Raw genomic sequence first — 20,437 nt, forward strand, 5'->3', positions numbered from 1 at the left:
TTGCCCCATTAATTTCACCAACCTTTAAGTGACGGACTAACGGTGGACTGTGGTCCTTCCTCCTCCCTTCCCCCAGCCGCCCTCCAGTCACCAGCTTTCCTGCTCTTCAATTATTGAGGAGCTGCACTTGGAAGTTCTCCGGTTGAAGCGGGGAGGGGGTGGGGTGGGTGGGGTGGGTGTGAGGGTTCCTTATCAGGCCTCTGCGCAGGAGCTGTGCCCAGGGGATGGTACACCAACTCCCACCCAGAAACATGTCTTTCCCTACCCCTTGCCCTCTCTCACTCCTCCACGTCCAGCTTGTCTTGAGTAAAAGTATTAAAGCGTGCTGGAGAACGTCGGACAGAAACTTTCACAAATAAGCCAACTGCGCAGTTAACAGCTCTCCTTCCCTTGTGAACAGTTTTATTCATTTTTAAGAATCATGCAGCAATCCATAAGTATTGCATCCTTGACGTCCCCACTGTAGTGTGCCCATGAGTGTACTCCAGGGAGTGAGGTGTACACAGATGGCACAACAGTACACACATACTTACACACACTAGGTGTGCAGATCCTAAAGCAAAGTGAGCAGCCAGCATGCCAAGGTCAGGTGAACAGGACACAAACTCTCCCCAGGTGAGATGGCTTAACGTGTGTGGATCTGTGCCCAGGAGATGCCCCAGCGTGGGCATGACCTCTGGTGGGATGGGACTGGGGAGGAGAAGGAAAAAGGGCTCTGTGAGAAGGCTGGGATCATCACACCACTCGGAAGTGAGCTCATAGGTGAGCTCCGACCTGAGTGTGGCAGGAAGGAGCCCCAGGCCTCCGGTTAGTCTGTGTCCTTGTGTGAGAAGCCAGGCCCCGTCACGTTCTCTCTGGGTCAGCTGCTAACAACATGACTGTCTCCAGATGATGGCTGGGGCAGCTGCCCTGTTCCCTGATCCCAGCCCTTTCGGATGGGCTATTTCTGCTTGCCAAAGAGCTAAATGAGGGCAAAGAGGTGAGGGGATGGGGGAGAGAGCAGGAACTGTCTGAGAAACAGGAGTGAAGGGCCATTTCTCACCCAGGTATGTCTTGGTTATGGAAGCAAGGCCTTGAGGAATCTCTCTGAGCCTCTTCCTGGGAGAAGACAGACCCTCCCGAAAGGGTGAAGACAGTGGCTTCCTCGTAGGGTTCCTGGCCACTGTGGCTACTGTTTACCTGCATCTCCTTCATGTCAGGTAACACCACGCTGTGAATACTACCTGCATCTGTACGCCACCACCCCAGGCTAAGGGGGCACCCCCTTCCCTAGTGCTTCTCAGGCTCAGACTTCAAGGAAATCAGGAAGTGGGGTTATTGCTTGAATGTTCAATATGAAAGGGGCTGTAAGAATGTTTCGGGGAAAGAAAGGACATTAAATGGGGCCTGAAACAGCAGAGTCCACTGCAGGATATCAGAGCGGGTGGACACGGGAACTCAAGGCAGAAGCTGAGATTCAGGCTTGGCTCATGTAGTGTCTGTCAGGACCACAGGCCTCCCCCCCACCCCGCCCACCCCCAGGGCAGGATGTGAAGCACAACCACCAGGCAGTGAGGGTCACCACCCACCTGGTGGCGCAAAGAAGCCACACAGGAGGTGCAAAAGATCCCCTGGCACTGGGCTCTCTTTGAGGCCTTGGGAAGGACCCTGAAAAGCTCTTCTAGGGCAGCAATTCCAACTACTAATTCAGGCCATCATGGTGGGCACAGCCTAGGGCTCTGTCACATCTCAGCCTCACAAACTGTTGGATCCCACTTTGCTTCTCAATCTCATGCTCCACTACACAACCACCTCTTCCGAAAGCCAGCAGACAATGCATCCATCAGAGAGCTACGAGGAATCCACTGATAACACTAGTGTTGAGAGACGAACAGCCAACCGCTTACGGTCTTGCTGTTTCAGGCTGTTATTTATATGCCCTACACTGGACTGAGGTGGGGTGGACATGTGATTTGAACAACAACATCTCTAAATCTCTAATGAGCCTATGGAAGGCAGTACCTCCCCCTCCCCCCATCAGGCTCAGCTGATCTGGAGGACAGGGGAGGAAAACTGTCTGGGTGGGGAGCCTCCCAGACCACCACTGACCCCAGCTCAGCCCTTCCCCCAACCTCCTTTGGGGTTCCTGGGCACCAAATGAGGACCACCGGTCCACCCCTCTCTCAGCCTATTTCTTCAACTATTTAAGAAAAGCGGGGTGGAGACGGGGGCAGCACGGATAAGAATGCCACCTGACAGGGTGGTAGTGATGAAACGTGATAATATACGACAGTTCCTAACAAGTGCCTGGTACATAGAGGGGGTCAAAAATGCTTTTGCAGTGTCACCTTAGGATGGAGCCCCAGGCCTTCCTGAGTGCACCTGATCATAAATAACTCCCTGGTAGGTAATCATTTAACTGAGGGATTCTCAGATTCAAGGCCTCCTTCCTAAGCAGACAGACACACGAGGCACAGCCTCTGCTACCAGAAGCAAGAACTGTTTTCCCAACCAGCCTTCTGATGGTTGCCACTGCTTCTTGTCCTTGAGAAAGGAGCTCCTAATGCGTTTTGAGGGAAACCCCACTTTCAGTGCAATACAGCTTTCCCTTCTCACAGGAGTCATCCCCCAACCCCACCCCAAATTGCAGGTTTCAGATTGGTTATGATGTCCCAGAGACTAGAAAATGCCAGATGGGTGTTTGTAATGAAGTCACCCAAACTCTTGAGTCTTCTTGGTCTACCTCCTAAGGAGAAAAAAAGATGCACAAGAAATTAACCAGTCCGTGGACCACAGCTCCACCTGAAGATCAAGATACAGTGGAAGCATTCCAGAGAGTCTCTGCAAAGGGTCTCATGAGCTGCAGTTCATTGAGTGGCTTTAGCCCACAAGGAGAAAAGAGGCTTCCGGTCCCTTCTGAGAGGGGAAGGATCACGGCTGAGGAAGAAGATGAGTCTGGGAGAAGGGGCAGGTGCCCTCAGCATCCAGCTTTCACGTGGGTCTAAAAAGTCTCCATGTGTCCTGCTGAGGATGCCCAGGAGGTCAGTGGTGCTGTGAGGCCAGGATAGGATGTGAGGACGGGGGGAGAGCCCTGGTACAGGGGCTAGGGCTCTCAGATGGCCAAAGGACCCCACACGCAGAGCCTGTTCTCGGGGTCCTCTAGGCTGCCAGAAGATAAGCGTCGGCGCTGCGTGTTCCGACGACTGACCACGTTGTCATCAGCCTGCCAGGCACCTGAGAAGAGGAAAGGAAGGTTACCGGACCTTTGGTTTGGTCCAGATGGTGTCTGTGGTAGGACAGCCCGGGAGTTTGGCACGAAAACTGGCAGGATGTGCATTACCTGGAACTCCCACGGGGTGCAAACCACAGCACGTGGAACTTGGGAGCAGTGGCGCCCACTGGGCTAGGGACAGTCATGGCCACTGTGGCCCACTGATGGAGGGACAGGCAGGATGGTCCTTGTTTTGTGAGCTTGCCCTAGGATCCACTTTTGTATCTTTTTTTGGTCTTGAAGTTTGCCTAAGTGTTACAGCGGACCAGGAAAAGAAACTGAGTCTAGCTGAGACTTTCACGAGAGCAGGAGGAGGTGAAGGGGAGGGAGGGAGAAGAGGGTGTTACTTTGGGCTCAGACTTAGTGTTTGCTGTGGGGGCCAGGAAGTGACGCTGCCCAGCAGGGTGCCAGGGACCAAATGGCATGGGGGAGAACAGAGTGACAGCTGCTCCTCTTTCTGCACCCGAGCAGCCCACCGAGATTTGCTATCAGCTGGTGCCACCAACCCCAGGAGACATTAGCTCCAGAGTTTTGGGGTCCCCTGGGTACCATCCACGAAACTCATCATCTCCCCCCCAGTACTGCAGTTCCTGCACGAGACGCGCCCGCTGCCCATGCTGGAAACCCACTCTTGGTGCTTCTCTCTCCTTTGTGCTCTGTATCCAATCCATCATGACCTCCTGCTTGTTCAAGCTCTAGTAATGTCTAAATCTGTAGTCAGAAAACCGGGGTACAGCCCCAGCTTGTAACGTACTGACTGTGTGACCCTGGGCAGGTCACTGTACTTGGAGCCCCGGTTTTCCCATCCATCAGATGGGAGACGAGTACTTACCCCCCAGGGGTGCTGTGAGACTAAGCGAGGAGACATGGGAGAGCGCTGAGCAGGGCGCCTGACTCATAGAATGTGGGCGACAACCAGCCGCCCCCCAGGCCTTGTTCAGGCCACACTCATCTCCCCGCAGTCGTCCTCCCAGCCCACAGACTGGCTCCATCTGATTCATTCCCTCCAGTGCAGCGAGATGCCCCTTCCAAGGGGAGAGGATGAAGCCCTAACCCCCTGAGGTTGGGGAAAGCCTTCCATCCTCTGGCCGAGGACTGCTGAAATGCCTCTCCCAGCACCTGCCCCCAGAAGGCCCCCCCCCGCCAAGCCAGATGGGGTCCAGTGTGCTCCGAAGTGCTCCCCCACAGCCTGTACCACCACCCCATTTCTCAGGCTGTGTGGAAATTGCTGAATCCTCCATCACACTGTGATCTCCTCCCGGGCAGAGCCGAGAGCCATGCCCGGCCCATCAGAGGGCTCAGTTCGTGGATGGAGCTGGCCGATCCTGGAGGGTGGGCGTGAGGCTCACTGCGTTCATGTTTGAGGGAGGCCACTCACGAATGTCTGGGGTCAGCTTCAGGTTAGGCCAGCCCAAGACACGAAACCCTTTAATGGCAGAAACACTAGGATTAAGCGGGTATAAACTGTGTATTTCCCATAAATGTCCTGGTGCGATAATCTGCCCTAAGGCTCTAATAATAGTCTGTGGAGGTGGACCCCAGGGGAAGGGGAGTGAGTGGGACAGGAAATTTTTAGGTATCTCTCACAGCCAGACAGAATGTGGCGATCTCTATTCCCTGTGGGTACCGGATTCCGGCACATGGGTCTACAGTGCTTTTCCCCTCTAAGGGTGACAGGATGAAGAGCAGGCAAGACTGCCCTTTTAAGTTAGGAACCCCCAGATAAAGTAAGTTGTTCGTTCATTTTATATAATTTGGTAGATCTCATACCTATTCCTCAGTGTTTATGGGGAAGGACTCCGGAACTGTGGCTGTTTGGTAGGAAAGACCAAAAGCAAATGGTAAACAGGAGAGAAGACACACACACACACACGCACACACGCACACACGCGCACACACACGCACACGCACACACACGCGCGCGCGCGCACACGCACACACGCACACACACACACACACGCACACACACACACAAAGTCAAAACACCGCCGCAGCCTTGCCGCCACCACCACCGGCTGCCAGGCTGCCTGGCTTGGAATTCATGAGTCCTTGCTACAAACACCACCGGTCCAGATTCTGAGCCAGGGCTGAAAACTGGCTCCTTCTGAAACAGCCTCAAGACTCAGACCTGAAGTCTCTGTTCTCCCCGGCTTCTTGGTACAGTCGGCGGTGCTCTTTCCTCTAAAAAGGCTTCTGCCAGACCCTCGGCAAAACCCTGCCGCTGCTCCGCGCATCCTGGATGCAGAAGGTAAGCGTGGAAGGCGCAGGAGGACTTCCTGAGCGAGTGCTACCATTCTGTCCAGCGCTCAGCCAGAAAAGGGAGCCTGGAGATTCAAAATCCTTCACGGGAGGTAGAGGAAGGTGGTTCCCACTTAATTCCATCCTCAGGCTCAGAAATGGGAGAGTGAAGAGACCTCTAGAGGCAGATTTGGGGAGCACATCTAGGGGGATTCCGCACACCTCTTTCCTGCCTCTACCCGGCCACTAATTAAATTTAAGGTCTGTAACAGCTCCACCATCTTGTAGAGTTTCTCTCCAGGAAAAGAGAAAGTTAATTCAGATTTTTCCTTAGTATCCGCGAAGCGTAACCCTTCCTAGTGGCGTCTTAGTCTTGCGTTATTTCAGGTCTCCATAAGTACTTTTGTTTGTTTTGTTTTTGGCTGCGCAGTGGCTTGGAGGATCTTAGTTCTCCGACCAGGGATTGAACCAGGCCACTGCAGTGAAAGCGCTGAGTCCTAACCACTGGACCGCCAGGGAAGTCCCTCCATAAGTACTTTTAGATTTCATCGGTATGCCCACTCCTGTCCAATGCCGTCATTTAAAAACATTTGTATTTCCACCAACAAACCCAAATTATCTTTGCTTTTTCCCATCACACTCCCCAGAGCCTTTTCACAGAATTGTCACTGGTCCCCTGACCACTATCCTGCCGCCTGTGTGATACTCCATCAGATTCCTTGGAGCCCCGTCTACCTAGCACGGCCTCACGATTCTAATCGGCTCACCACCTACAATGGTCAACTCAGATTCCCTCCCTTTGAGAGCCTTGCAGAACAATCTCAGAACATACCATCGCCCCCCTTGGTCCTGGGGCCGAAGAAGACCCAGAGGCTTCTTAGGGAAAGAGGGGCTGGAATGACACAGGTGCTCTGTCAGCGTCACTCCCACAAGGGTGCTGAGAGCAGCGAGGATGGGGACCTGAGCCATCCCTGCCACCAGCTGGGGCTCCTGGCAGAGCACGTGTGGGCCTGGGGAGGGTGGACCATGGGATGCTCCCTGGGTTCCCTCCTTGTGGGCGCTCCGTGAGGGGAGTGTGGAGAGGGGGACCAAGTGCCTGAGAAGCTGTCCTGACGGCCAAGCCAGCCTGAGGCACCTCAGTCACAGGATGGAACTTCGAACTTACAGCTGAGCGTGGTGAGGCCTGTTGATTCCACGGGACCTACCAAAGTGGATACTCCTGTCATTAACCCGACAGATGCTTCCAGAGAGTTCCCCAGCACTTTGCTACCAGTGTGACGCTAACGGCAGAACCCGAGAAACATTTTACCAAGAGAGCAGATGCACTTTCCCTCTCCCGTAAGAGCCCTTGAGACCTCGGGGTGAGGCTATGATGGGACCCTCAAGTCCCTCTCCCAGCAGCCGCCACTGTCATTCGGTTTCATGTCTGGCCTTAACGGTGAAGCCAGTTTAATCTGAGAATGGCTCGCTCCCGAGATCACCGTAAGGAAGCCCAGGCATTGTTTTCCTTCCAGGTCTCACTCCCCTGCCGCAATCCCAGAGTGGAATAAACATCCACCAGCAGGTTGGTCGGAGGGAGTTAAGGAGAGGAGGAAGCAGAAGGCCTGGGGTCAGTTTCCACCAGCATGGGTGGCTGAAACAATTCCCAGTAGCTCCCTCTGCCAAAAAACGGGGGTTGGTGGGGAGCCGCTGGGGGGAGGCAGGAGCCTAGATTCTTCTCTTGAAGCCCAGTGAGCGGCCGGCTGGCACAGCTGCCCACAGACACAGGGCTGAGTGGGGGCAGAGATGTCATCTTCCCCAGCTAGTGACCAAAACAAATCCTGCCTGTAACCTTTCCCACAGAAGCATTCCCGCTTTTGTGGAACAGGGATTAATCTATTCTCACAAATATTTTTTTTTCCTGGAAAATTTCAGCATATTGAATACAGGCTCTTGCCAGTTAGGAATGGAAGCCTCAGCGAGAGCCCCTCGGATGTGCGCACGCCCAGCAAGCTTGGGGTTGGGTGTGGGTGAACGTGAACTTTCACACGAAGTCTGGATAACATAAATGAGTTTCAAAATAAACAAACTGGACAGACAGACGTACATTTGGCAAAAAGACATGAGAAACAAATGGACAGACAGAAGCCAGGTAAAGAGTGGGAAGGCAGGAAGTGAAGCGTACCCTGGACCCCAGCCGCTCTGGCCCAGGCCTGGCTGGGTCAACGCTAAGTGGGAAGGGACCGGAGAGCCCTTGGGAAGGCCGGGGGAGGCGTCTCCGGGGATTACGGCTTCCTCCACCACAAGCCTGCATGGGGCCAGAGGGGTGAGGACCCAGGTCTTTTGCAAGCTGATGGAGAGTGGCAACCACAGGAGTTTGTGTCCCTCCAGCGCCTGCAGCCACGTCGCCAAGAGAGTAAAGCACTGGACCCACGACGAGACGTGGCTGTCCAGAAGCTTAAACATGTCCAGGGCACGTTTAAGAGATTACAAACCACGCAACATGAAGGCAGTCTCTGCCGTGAACCCAGGAGGGGCAATTTCGACCTGGTCCACCGGGCAAGACGTGGCTTTAGAGCCATGGTTGGTGGAGCCCTTGGTGAGCACGGAGCAGAGGGGCATCAGTGCCCAGAGTGTGACCGACAGGTGGGCTCCTCCTGAGAACTCATCCCAGATGCAGTTTAGTGTCATGAGAAGGAATAAGGGGCACGTTGACGGCCCTGATCAAATTTATAGAGTTAGGGCTCCAGGGAGAAGAGTCACCCTTGACCCCTGATCGTTCCTTTGGGATACAAATCTAGGGAGCGCAAGGCAACTGGTGGAAACCCAGGGCTCAGTGGGTCACAGAGCTAGTCTATAAAATGCTGGCTTTGAAATTCCTCTCTGATCCTAACTAAGCACTCTCCTCTGAGGAGCTACAGGTTCCCTTTTCAAGGGCTCAGGCTCTCTTTCCAAGACCTTCTCACAGAGGCCATGTCTGCCTTAAACTGCCTGTTGATGGAAACAAGACCAGGCCCCCTGCCATGGGATCTGCAAGATCATGATGGAGGGGGCACGGTCAGGCCAAATCGGAAGGATCTGGAGGGATTTTTGCGCCTTTCTTCATGCCCAAAGTCTCGCTTAGAGCAGAGTCGCTCTTTGCCCAAGGACTCTCCCGAGGCTGCCTCACTTCCTTTCAGCAACTGGCTCCCAGCATCTTAGCAAAGCCCATGCCTTCTTGCAGGAACTGCAGGGCAGGAGATGGGTGTCCCAGGGTGAGAGCAGGGGTGCGAGCAGGGGAGCGTCTCCCACCAAGTTCATGTTCGGCAGACTGCCACTCACCGGGTAAGCAGACCTCAGAGCACAGCTTATTGTCCAGTGCTTTCACGCTGGCGATGTCAAAGTCATTGTTATTGTCACACGCCATACCTAGAAATGCGAATGTCCTCTGGCCTGTAACGGAGTTAAGGCAGTTAGAGAGGGCCTGGCTGTGTTTTTCTCTGCTTCGCTGTCCTTAAAATAAAAATCTTAAGGATGGAGACAAAAAAAAAATCAAATCATGTGTTAAAAAAAAGACAATAATTAAGTGGGTAAAGAGTGGACAATAAAGGAAACTGTGTGGGTATGTTTGTGTTCTCGCTCTGTTCTGCTCTGTTTCCTTAACTGGCCCCTTTCCAGCCTTCGTTCCTGAGAAATCAGACCTGGGGAGGGCTGTGGGATTCGGACACGCAGACCCGGGCCCAGAGCAGAGCTAAGCCAGGCTGGAAGAGCTAGGAGGGCCACGGGGGAAGCGACCCCGGCTCCGGCCTGTGTCTGTCGGTGCACGTGGGGTGTGTTTATGACCACAAGGCTCTGCGAAATGACTAATACATAAAACGGTAATTAAAGCTCTTTGGTTGCATAATTTTGCACCTCAAATCAAAGAATCACTTCGTTCGCAAAATTATGATTTATTTTCTTATGAGACTTAATTTGCTATTCTGAGTATGTTTTAAGGGGCTGACCAGAAACCTACAGTCGTGTAAGATGGGAAGGGGACAGTTTTAGATGTTATTTTTTCAAGCCCCCCACCCCGCTTTTTTTTCTTGGTGAAAGGGAGAGGAAGAAACATACATCTACTGCTTACCGCATGTCAGGCGGAAACCACGTAAGGAATGTCAGGCGGAAACCACATACTGCCCTGTGCCTTTTAGAAGCAAATATTCTACGGGGGGGGGGGGGGGCGGCGACAATCACAATGGAGATGTCGGAGCCTGGAGCCCTGAAGACATCAACCGAGGGGAGGTAGCGCCCAACCCCAGCTTGGCTGGCGCGCGAGTGCGGCAGAGGCACAGCCTGGGCGACCACCACTCCTCCGGCACTACTTGGCCAGGCGCGAGTGGTCAAGTGCGCATGCGCACCCCCTGCACACCACACCGCCCCGCAAGCAGCTGCCAGCGCCAAAGCAGAAGCGACCAGCATGACATCTGCATCCAGGCTGGGATCCAGGTCTGCTCTGGAGGTTGCCTTTCTGCGGAGGCACCTCAGAGGAGCAGAGGGAAGAGACACCGGTTCCTGGGACGCCTGGTCCTGCACTCCCAGGTGGGATTCCCAGCCCGCCCCCCCTGCTTCCTTGCTCTATATGTAGGTCGTTCCTTCGCTTCTCGGCTTACTAGAAACAAAATTCTTCCGACCGAAGATATAATTGACCTTATTTACGAAACAGAAATAGAGTCACAGATGTAGAAAACAAACTTATGGTTATGGTGGGCGGGGGGAAGGGAGCGGAGGGATAAATTGGGAGATTGGGATTGACATATACACACTACTATATATAAAATAGATAACTAATAAGGACCTACTGTAGAGCACAGGGGACTCTACTCAATACCCTGTCATGGCTCATACGGGAAAAGAATCTAAAAAAGAGTGGATATATGTATATGTATAATTGATTCACTTTGCTGTACAGCAGAAACTAACACAACATTGTAAACCAACGATTCCAATTTAAAAAAATATATACTTGAGGCCTGAATGATGGTAAAGAGAATCATTCCAATAGCCTACAGACACTGGTCTACGCTGAGCTGCTAACATCTCTTCCCCTCACCTTCGCTGTGCCGCCGGGGCTGTGATCCCTCTGCTACCGTAACATCAGCCGTTTTCTTCACTAAAGCAGGGAAACCTACTGCCTAACAGTCGTTCCCCCAAGGGGAGCAAGCTGTTCTCCTGCTGCTGCTGAGCTCTGGGGCTGCTGGAGCAGTTCCGTGAGACGCAGCTGAGAAGCTGAAGCAGGAAGGAAGGAGATGGGAATTGCCCAAGAAGCTTCAGGATCTACTCAGCGTAAATGGAGAACTACATGTATCTTCTGCAGCCTTGGCTCAGAGGCCCAGAAAGAGCCGGGAAGGCTGCTGAGGTCCTCAGATACCCTGCTTGCTTTGATATTCCATCAAGAAGACAACCTTTCCCCAAAGCCACACCCTTGAGCAGTGCCACCAAGTCACACCAGTGCCCCTTTCTGTACCCTTTAGAGAATACCCGGGAAAGAAATATAATAAAAGGGAGCAAAAGACCAGGTCTTTTACCATCTTCTTGTGTGGGTGATCCGTCCTCTTCTTCTAGAACATCATTTCCCTAGGGCAGAAGGAAGGCACTATGAGTCCATAAAGCAGTGAAATGAGTCTACTGATTGGCAGAAGACAGAACTAACCACCCTCATGGTATCTATACATTTCCTGTCCATGTGAGATGGCTGGGAGGCCCAGCGGAGGCAGATTTTGCTTGGTGAGGCAGGATCGGCCTGTAGGGACCGGGTCTGAGGCCCGTTACAGCGGGACCCTAGGACTGTCAGGAATAGCCTCGGTAATAGTTTAGCTCACACTGTTTCTCTCAGGTGGAAATAAAAGTTGTCAAATGAAAAAGCAAACCGTGAGATCATAAAACTTTCAGAAATCCTTTAGGATCCCCAACCCTATCCAGATACTCCTTTGAGAACATCTGGCTCAAGAGAAAGTTGTAGAGTCCCCACTGTGAGCTGGGCATTCCATATACTTGGGCCACACCTCCGTCAGAGCACTTCTCACGCTGAGTTATAACTCTGATTCCTCCATCAGACGGAGCTCCGGGATGGGTGGATTGGGGGGGTGGGCAGGCAAAAGCCATGTCACTCGGTCTTTGTGTCCCCCAGTGCCAGGAAGATGTGAGATGCCTGTCCCAGGTAAATACTAAGTGAATTGGAGGACAAACACCCTCCCAAGGGTCTGGCCTGGAAGACTTCCCTCTAGAACTCACACAGTCCCTCCGCTCTGCACCCTGCCTCTAACAGATCCAAGTGCACCACCTTGGAAGGCTTCCTCCAGAACAGCCCCCGTCCTATTTGCATCCTCTGCCAGCGTGGGCAGTCCCTCTGACCGGGGTGGGGGCACCACCGTCCACCCTGCTCTTACCTCTGCATCCTGCTCTTCGGCGGCGGCGGCGGCGAGGCCCGCAAAGTTGCAGTCTGGAGACGCCGCCGGTGTCACCTGCAAAGGAGCAACAAAAGTCAAGGTGCAGATGCCACCGGCTCTCCTACCCAGCTCGCCTGGCAGCAAACCCAAACCAAGTCCTCAGGACAGAAGTGGTGCCACACGGAAGATCACATCTGAGGGAGTCTTTGATTCAACAACACGGTACCCTGTTTTCCGGGGCTCCCCTCCCGAGCACTGGGGGGCTTTGCCCATCTCCCTGGCAGGCCCCGGACTGAGCTCCTTGGGACTCGAGTACAGAGCAGAGCAGGGCGGCGAGGGCGATCCCATGCTCCTCTCTTACCTCTTCTTCTTCCGAGGGGGTCCTGCTGGCGGCCCGGGGGCAGGGGAGAGCCTCCCCCTCCTCTTCCGTGCCAGGGGCGATGTAGGAGCCGGACATGGAGGAGACGGTGTCAGTGCTGATCTGGGAGGACACCATGGACATGACCGACTGGGCCAGACTGCTGCTGGCAGGGTCTTTGGAGACAGGAGTTGGAGGAAGGACACGGAGGTCAGGCCCGGCTGCTGTGAGCGGACCAGGAGCAGAGCTCTCTCCCTGAACCCAGGCAGCGAGGACACCAGCGGCCCGGCCTGGCCCTCACCAAATAGGGTTTAGATGGAAGGTTTTCCAAGGTTTGGCTCCTTTACATTTTAGAGCTCCAAACTCAGCCTCAGGGATGAGGGATTTGCTTTTCCCTGTCATAATGTTAAAGAAAACCTTACGACGGCAGGACTGGGAGTGAGACAGCTGCTTCTCCCCCCAGCTCGGCCGCTAGGCCGCCCTCTCATTGCAAGAGAGCGAGTCTCACTTCCTCTCAAGCCAGGGCCTATTTTGTCTGCCGCTTAGGTATTAATTTGCTGCTCCCCAGTCCATCCGGGAGGAAATATTAGAAGCACTATGGACTCGGCTGACGGGGAAGGACCTGCAGTTGCTCCCGCCCCCCATCACGTACCTTCTGGGGAGGAAATTGTGGAGGAGAGAGGCGTCCCCGTGCAGGACGACTGGTCAATAGCTCCTGACGATGACAAGGTCAGGGTCTCACTTTCTGGGGTGATGCCACATTCCTGGGGGGAAAAGAAGTAAGCGCCGGTCAAACATGTTAGAGGGGAGGGGTCAGGGCAGGGGGCCTGGGCGAGGAGGAGGGAAGGGGATCGGGGAGGGGCGGCAGGAGGCGACATGCAGAGGGAGGGCCGGTTTCTCCTCGTCCTCACTTCTGTGCAGCCCTGACCCGGAGTGGCTGTCCCCCGGGGGAAGGTGCAAGCACATCCTGCCCGAGGCCCAGCAGCTGCTGGAGCCACACAAAGACCGCAGCTCAGGTGACACAGGTCACCCAGCAGCTGTGACACGGGAACACCCCAGGTTTCCCCAGGATTACAAACAGCTCTCCTTCTGAAGGGAGAGAACACAAAACCAGCGGAGGCCCCGGTACCTGCTGGGCTTCTCCTCTGGGACGGAGGGTTAGTTCCAGCTCGATGGATCTAATACAAACACCGCCTGCCCCCCACCCCACGCCCGGCACCCCCATCAGTCAACTGGGCTCGCAACCTCGGTGCAGCCCAGGGCAGATGCAAAGGCCTACTGATTCTCTCTCTACAGCTTGTGTTCTCTCTTCCAGGTCTTCTTTTCTTAAAACCTTAGTTCAGGCAACCCTCCTGCCTGGCTTGGTCTGTCTCCTGCCTAATCCAGCCTGCACACCTCCGCCAGGTGGGCCCTCGTGAAGCCACGTTCCCACTGTACCACTGGCCTGCTCAGGGCCCCCACTTCTGCTCCGTGCTTCACGTGTACTGTCCCTGCCACCAGGAACGTTTCTCTCACCTGTCTAAGAAATTTTGATATTCAGCTCAAACGCTGCTCCGCCATCACACTTGTGGTTCCCTCCACTTAACGTGATCCTCCACGGCACGTCAGTGTCTCTGTTTTCGGAGCACTTCCTTTCTCTGGTTAAAATTCATTCATTCATTCAACAAACACTTACTAACACCTATGTGCCAGATGTGGTACTGTTATTCATGTACATGTCCTGTCTCCTACTGGACCATGAGCTCCTCAGGACAGGAACCGCTTTTCACCTTCCTATGCTCCGCTGCACCTAGCCCACCACCTTACCAGCGGTGGGCTCGACAGCCCGCTGACCTCTGTTACATAAAGCCTGTGAGGGCGCACAGGGTAGAGGATCCCATCTTTCACTCGGCCGCCTGGCTTTTCCACTGGCTGTGCCTGCGTCCAGAACCCGCCCTCCTCAGACATCTGCCTAGTTCGTCTCACCTCCTCTGTCCATGGACCACTTTTTTTTTTGCCTGCAACTGCGTGGCATGTGGGATCTTAGTTCCCCAACCAGGGATCGAACCTACACCCCTTGCAGTGGAAACACGGAGTCCTAACCACTGGACTGCCAGGGGAGTCCCCCTGTCCATGGACCACTTTTTAAAGCGAGCATCCCCACCCTTACGTGACACATGGATCCCCGGTACCACCTGACACATACGTTTTTGTTTTTTTTTTTAAAATTAATTAATTAATTAATTTATGGCTGTGTTGGGTCTTCGTTTCTGTGCGAGGGCTTTCTCTAGTTGCGGCAAGCGGGGGCCACTCTTCATCGCGGGGCGCAGGCCTCTCACTATCGCGGCCTCTCTTGTTGCGGAGCACAGGCTCCAGACGCGCAGGCTCAGTAGTTGTGGCTCATGGGCCTAGCTGCTCCGTGGCATGTGGGATCTTCCCACACCAGGGCTCGAACCCGTGTCCCCTGCATTAGCAGGCAGATTCTCAACCACTGCGCCACCAGGGAAGCCTGACACATACGCTTTGTACTGGCTGTCTTTTGTGTCCACCCCACCCCAACCACAAAGCCTATAAGCGCCAGGAGGGCAGGACTTTTGTGTCTCCCCACTGCTGCTGTCCGCAGCATAAAGGATCATGCCTGGTCAGTAACACAGGCCCCGTACACTGATAAAAGACTGAGTCTGGTGACACCTTTGCTGCTGTCTCAGAGAGTGTTCAAAAGGCGTTTGATGAATGAATGGGAGCAGATGGGCCGGGAGAGGCCAGCAGGCAGGAAGGAGAGCACCTGGAGTCCAAAACCAAACAAGGAAGGACAACGCACAGTACCTCTCTGAGATGCTGGGCTGACGGTCTCTGAGACAGGTGCGTCTCAGATTCGCTGCATGAACGCTCATCTTCCTCTTCGTGCAGCACAGAAGAATTCTGGGAGATGGACCTGCATAAGCCCGGAGGGAGAAGCAGCTGCAGCCAACGCCCCTTAAAGAACAGAACTCGCCTGCACTCCCATTAACCAGACGTCACAGGGAGAAGAGGGCCCTGAGGGGAACCGAAGGGAACCTAAATCTTAGGAAGCAGCGGGGATGTGAGAAAGGGCACCAGAGGGTCTGAGACCTCTTCTGGGCGTCAGAAAATCAGAGCTTTACCTTTAGCTTCTTCAAACAATTGTGTCTGAACTGGGGGAAAACCACTGACATTTTTAGGGTTTCAATATTTTCATCTGTAAAATACCCTCCTTTCCTCTGCCGCGGAAACTTATTATGACTTGCTCCTAGTTGGATGTAAACGCCTAAGAAATACAGATCACAAGGTTCCTTCGGTCCTCAGACTAAGTGATGCTCCCAGGGGCCTGAATGACCCTAACGATGTCATCGTCCCTATACCCCATACTCTCCTCCCACAACAGAACACGTGAGAGGTTCGTCCGCCTGGATCCTCCTAAGTACCCATGTACCATCTTATTTTCCTCTCCCAAGGGATGGGATAACTTCCCCTCAGGTGCTAGCCCAGGTCTTCAGTGCAATGAGCAGCTCTGGGAACAGCCCAGAGGGTCTACACTGCCCTGGGACTTGGGACCCGAGCCAGCACCGAGGAGGTGAAAGATGGATTGAAAGCATCTCATCAAGGACCCCAGGGCCAACGCTATTGCATGCTGGCTACTCACTTGGAGAGACTGTTTCTGAGCTTGAGTCCTGGGCTGCTGCAGTCGGACAGGCGGTCGAGGGGGGAGAGCGTCCGGACAGGAGGCAGGTGGCTGTCACTGCCGTAGGAAGGCAGCATTCCCGAGCGGCGTCTGTCTCCAAGCACGTGGAGTGGGGGGACTGCCGGGGATGGGGTAAGGGGCCCATTGAGGGCCTCCAGAAGAGACACCACTTCATAACCCGGTGGAATGTTCTCTGAGGACTAGGGGAATCAGAGACAGGTTGGGAAATTAATTAAATACTCTTCGTTTAATGGTATGAGCGTGTTTCTTCCTCTGCGTTGGAAAAACGCTTTCTTTTACATCTAGTCTGGGGCTCTGGCAAAGGAAAGCTTCTGTATTAGAAGCAGAAGAAAGATAAAATATCAGAGAACCGCATGTTCCTTGACTCTGCTTACAGATGAACTTCTTGTTAATACTGTTTATGTTTTCCGATTATAGTAGAAATATATGTTCATTACAGGAAATTTGGAAAATACATAAAAGTGGAAAGAAGGAAGGAAAAAAGTCATCAACCATCAAATCACCCAAAGTGATAACTTTTGTTAGCATTCTAGTGTTATTTTCTTCCAATGTTTTTTCCTCTGTACTGTTTACACAGTTGTGATCAATGTGTTAATGATAATTTTATACCCTGCTTACCTCACAGAACATAAATATTTTCCTTCACGTGCATCCCTTTTCATAGATACCATACATTTCCTTACTCTTCCATTGGTGCTGGCTATTTAGTTGTGTCCATTTCCTACTGTAAACAACACTTTGATGAACATCTGTTCATCTATTGTGCATAAATCTCTTTTTTTCAGATCATTTTCTGGGTGTTAAATTCTAAGACCTTAGATTACCAAGTACAAATGTTTTTAAGGCTCTTAATATACACAGCTGTTTTGTTTTGTTTATTTTCAGTGATCTTTCTAGTTACACCCTTACAAGCAGTACAGATTACCTGTTTTAATTGCTTCTTGGCCAGCATGGGGTATCTTTAAAAAAGGAAGTTTTTAAACGTGAAAGGTGAAAAATGGTCTCTCATCTTAATTTGAATGTTGTTGATTTTTAACGTGGTTGACTTTTTAAAAAATGACTGCTGACCAGCTATGTTTCCTCTTCTGAGAAATTTTTTATATATCCTTTGCCCATTTATCTACTATTTCATTCAAGTGAGTTATGGTAAAGATACTAGCCTTTCCTCTGATGCAAATGTTGTGAGTACATTTTTTTTCTTTAGATGATTTGCTGTTTGGTTTTAACTTTGGTCATCTTTTACACATCTAAAGTTTAAAAATTTTTACGCGATAAAATCTACATGTTCGGGACTTCCCTGGCGGTCCAGTGGTTAAGACTCCGCACTTCCACTGCAGGGGGTGCGGGTTTGATTTCTGGTCAGGGAACTAAGATCCCACATGCCGCGCGGCGTGGCCAAAAAAAAAAAAAAAAAAAAATCTACAGGTTCTTTTTTTGGCAGTGTTCCATTGTTTTCAAGCTTAGAGAGCCCTCTCCCATCCATAGTCAACTAAAGAATCATCTATAATTTATTCTAGGTTTTTAATGTTTGGCTTGCTCTGTTTTTAGTGCAGTTAACTAGTTACCCCACCTGGAATTTGTTATCTGGTAAGGAGTGAAGTGCTAAACTGATTGTTCCTCCCTAAAGCACTACCTAATCATTCCAATACCATTTACTGAATAATTGATAATTAATCTATTCCACTAGCGTATTAACCTAAAGACAAGACCTTCTGGTCTATGACTACAAAGCGTGGAGGCTTGACACCATCACTTACACCACGAGACAGAGGTGAATTATTTCATCTACGTGGCTCCCAGTACCTGAAGCCACAAAATGAGACAAAGAGAAACAGTTACCTTCTCGGAGGATTCAGATAAAAATGGTAAATTGTATCTAAATCCCAAACAATCATCCCCTTGTTTCTGCTTGGGGGTGTTCCAGAGCTGGACCCCATCCCCACCCCCATCTGCCCGGACACTGGAGTGAAACAGCAAGCTGACAGCTCTAGGGATGGTAAATGTTAACTGGACGCTGAGTCCCCAAGGTGGAAAGGGGAGGTTTTAATGATCAGAACCTCATTTTCCACTGTACTCTTGGCTGGTTTTTAACACAACATGATCTCGGCCAGCTTACTCAGTACTTCAGAATGCCAAGGTTTAATTACTTGCCACAAAGTCACGTGAAGAAGGACAAAAGGTGAAAACGCCCAACTTACTGAATGCTCTTCTGAGTCGGACGTCTGGGATGAGAGGATGGGGTTAAAGCTGGCTGGGGACAGGGGGCCCAGTTTCTTCCTCATGGCTCTGATCTGAAGCAGTGCCCGAAAGGCTGTGAAGAAGAAAACAGGCCATCAGGACACGGTGGTGCAGGACTCAGGATGGACAAGAGCCCGCACGGAAGCCACGACCCCTTCTCCCCCGAGGGCTGACCTCGGGGACCCAGCAGGGCCTCCGGGGCTTACGCAGTCGGCAGATGGGGCAGTTGTTGGCCTGGTAGCGCAGGGTGTCCGCGCAGGTGTTACACAGGCAGAGGTGACGACACGGCAGGATCAAGGTGTCCCGCACATCCGAGAGACACACCACGCACTCGGCACTGTTATCTCTCACTTCATCCTCAGCCACCTGGCCGGGGGACAGAAATTTGGCCAGCGTCACAGAGACCCTCACGTCGCATACTTTCTTTAGAAGGCAGCCTGCCTGCAGAGCTGAGACCATGCACTTGGTGAACTACATTGAACTTGGTAGTTTACCAAGTGCACTGGCACACTCAGTTTCACTTCTTCTGGCAACTGTTTGTCTCAGGCTCATCCTCTGAGGCTGAGAGCTGGTCCTGTCTGACAGTGGGAGCTGAAGGGGCCCGGGAGGCCACCCAGGGAAGTGGGGAGCAATGAACCGAGTGAGCAGAGCCCTGCCGAAGAACCGATCCAAACCAGCCTATATTCTCATTTCCAAAGTTACGTAAGTATAATCATCTGAAACGAGGAAGAAGAAATGCCCTTCTAGGACCAAATGGATTCCAGAGTTTGGCATGCTAAGTTCCTAGATCCTGGCTGAATCAGAGAAGCTCTCACTCTGCCTCCTGGGAAGAGTACATTCAGAACTGTGGATGGAACTTGCCTTAGACTCTTGCGTGTTGTACTTGTTTTCAATTCCATAGATCTCCTGAAGGAGGTAGCTGACCCCATCCACCTGAAGAGCAAATGGAAAAGTTCAAGGGCAGGCTGGTTCTACCGAGAGATGAGTGGGGAGAGATGAGTGGGAACTCACCCCCCACCCCCCAACCTCCTTCGGTAACCAAGGACTACTGACTCACAATGAAAAAAATCAAAGGCCTAGAAGAGTAAAGGAGGCTCTTATTTACTTATGTGTTCCCTTGGGGAGGGGAACGAAAATCAAATGCTTAATTCACCCGCCCTTATCCCCAACAGGGAACGTGCGCCAATACAACAGTAACACTCGTACTGCGGACCGCTATCACGGAGTCAAGGAAGGCAGAAACTAGGAAAAGGATGGAAGACCATGTGTCAGAAGCATTGGCTATGTAATAAAAGCTAAGTTTAGACATTATAAACGGGAAGCAATGGGAATGGTAAAGAAAGAGAAGAAATGGGCAAGGAAAAGAGGGGAAGGGAAAATGCAGAAGCAAAGAGAGAGCAGGACCTTGAAGGAGAGGCCGACTGCGCCCCCTCCCCGGCCACAGAGCCACTCCATATCCAACACGTGGCAAAATATGACTCTCCTGTTGGCCCTGCTTCTTAAAACCTCAACTTTGGGAACTGCCTGGCGGTCCAGTGGTTAGGACTCAGCGTTCTCACTGCCAGGGGGCCTGGGTTCAACCCCTGGTTGGGGAACTAAGATCCCGCAAGCCCCGAGGCACAGCCAAAAAAACCCAAAAAAACCAAAAAAACATTAGAACCTCAACTTCAATGCCCAGTTTGACTCCCAGTAGCTTGGGCCATGTTGGTGCCAAAGCTGGCCCCTCCCTTGTTTCTTTATGCCTGCCCACTCCTCTCCCCTGCCCCCCACCCTGTCCCAGTGATCCCCGCCCCTAAGGCCCAGCCTCTCACCGATTTCCCATCCCACTCTCCAGTCTGACAAAGGCTGTTGCTGATGCCAATCTTGCGACAGAAGAAGAGATAAACCATTTCCCTTGAGCTACCCTAGCCTTTCCATCCCATCCAGGAGCCCTGGAGAACCAGGCCTTCCCATGAGGCAACTCACTGAGGCCAGGCCTTTCCAGGCCATACCCTGGGCTCAGGATCTGTTATCTCCTCTGCCTCTCTTAAAACCTCAACCCGAGGCCTACCCTGTCCCCCACCCGACTGCTCCACAACCTCTGTGTGATGACCCACCTTCCCTTGGCAATGCCACTGACACCTCTCCCCTCCTTGTCTTCCATGACCCTCCTCCTGCCTCTGCAAGAGTGGAAGGAAAGTGCTGGCACAGAGCGGGGGTTAGGACTTCCAGCAGACATATGCATAATGTGCTGATCATTCTGGAAGGGGGCAGATGGTCAGCAAACT

The 20,437-nt window shown here is 52.5% G+C and overlaps 1 protein-coding gene and 1 long non-coding RNA gene across 2 annotated transcripts in view; one reads left to right on the forward strand and one right to left on the reverse strand.

The window, feature by feature from the left end:
* Nucleotides 1-372: 372 nt before the first annotated feature.
* RNF157 (ring finger protein 157) overlaps nt 373-20,437 on the reverse strand; it is an 80,934-nt gene continuing 60,869 nt past the window's right edge. Inside the window, exons 9-19 of the mRNA XM_059906516.1 lie at nt 19,032-19,103; nt 18,377-18,536; nt 18,131-18,243; nt 15,873-16,111; nt 15,038-15,146; nt 12,885-12,996; nt 12,236-12,408; nt 11,875-11,949; nt 11,014-11,062; nt 8,789-8,899; nt 373-3,213 (exon numbers count right to left, since the gene is read on the reverse strand). Coding sequence (XP_059762499.1) covers nt 3,092-3,213; nt 8,789-8,899; nt 11,014-11,062; nt 11,875-11,949; nt 12,236-12,408; nt 12,885-12,996; nt 15,038-15,146; nt 15,873-16,111; nt 18,131-18,243; nt 18,377-18,536; nt 19,032-19,103 — 1,335 coding nt within the window. The 3' untranslated portion in view covers nt 373-3,091. The remainder of the gene's footprint in view (nt 3,214-8,788; nt 8,900-11,013; nt 11,063-11,874; nt 11,950-12,235; nt 12,409-12,884; nt 12,997-15,037; nt 15,147-15,872; nt 16,112-18,130; nt 18,244-18,376; nt 18,537-19,031; nt 19,104-20,437) is intronic.
* Nucleotides 9,652-11,015, forward strand: LOC132354628 (uncharacterized). Its single transcript, XR_009499353.1, has 2 exons — nt 9,652-10,027; nt 10,605-11,015. It is a non-coding gene; the product is annotated as an uncharacterized LOC132354628 (long non-coding RNA).

This window comes from Balaenoptera ricei, chromosome 20 (assembly GCF_028023285.1).
Source record: "Balaenoptera ricei isolate mBalRic1 chromosome 20, mBalRic1.hap2, whole genome shotgun sequence".
Classification (NCBI taxonomy): domain Eukaryota; kingdom Metazoa; phylum Chordata; class Mammalia; order Artiodactyla; family Balaenopteridae; genus Balaenoptera; species Balaenoptera ricei.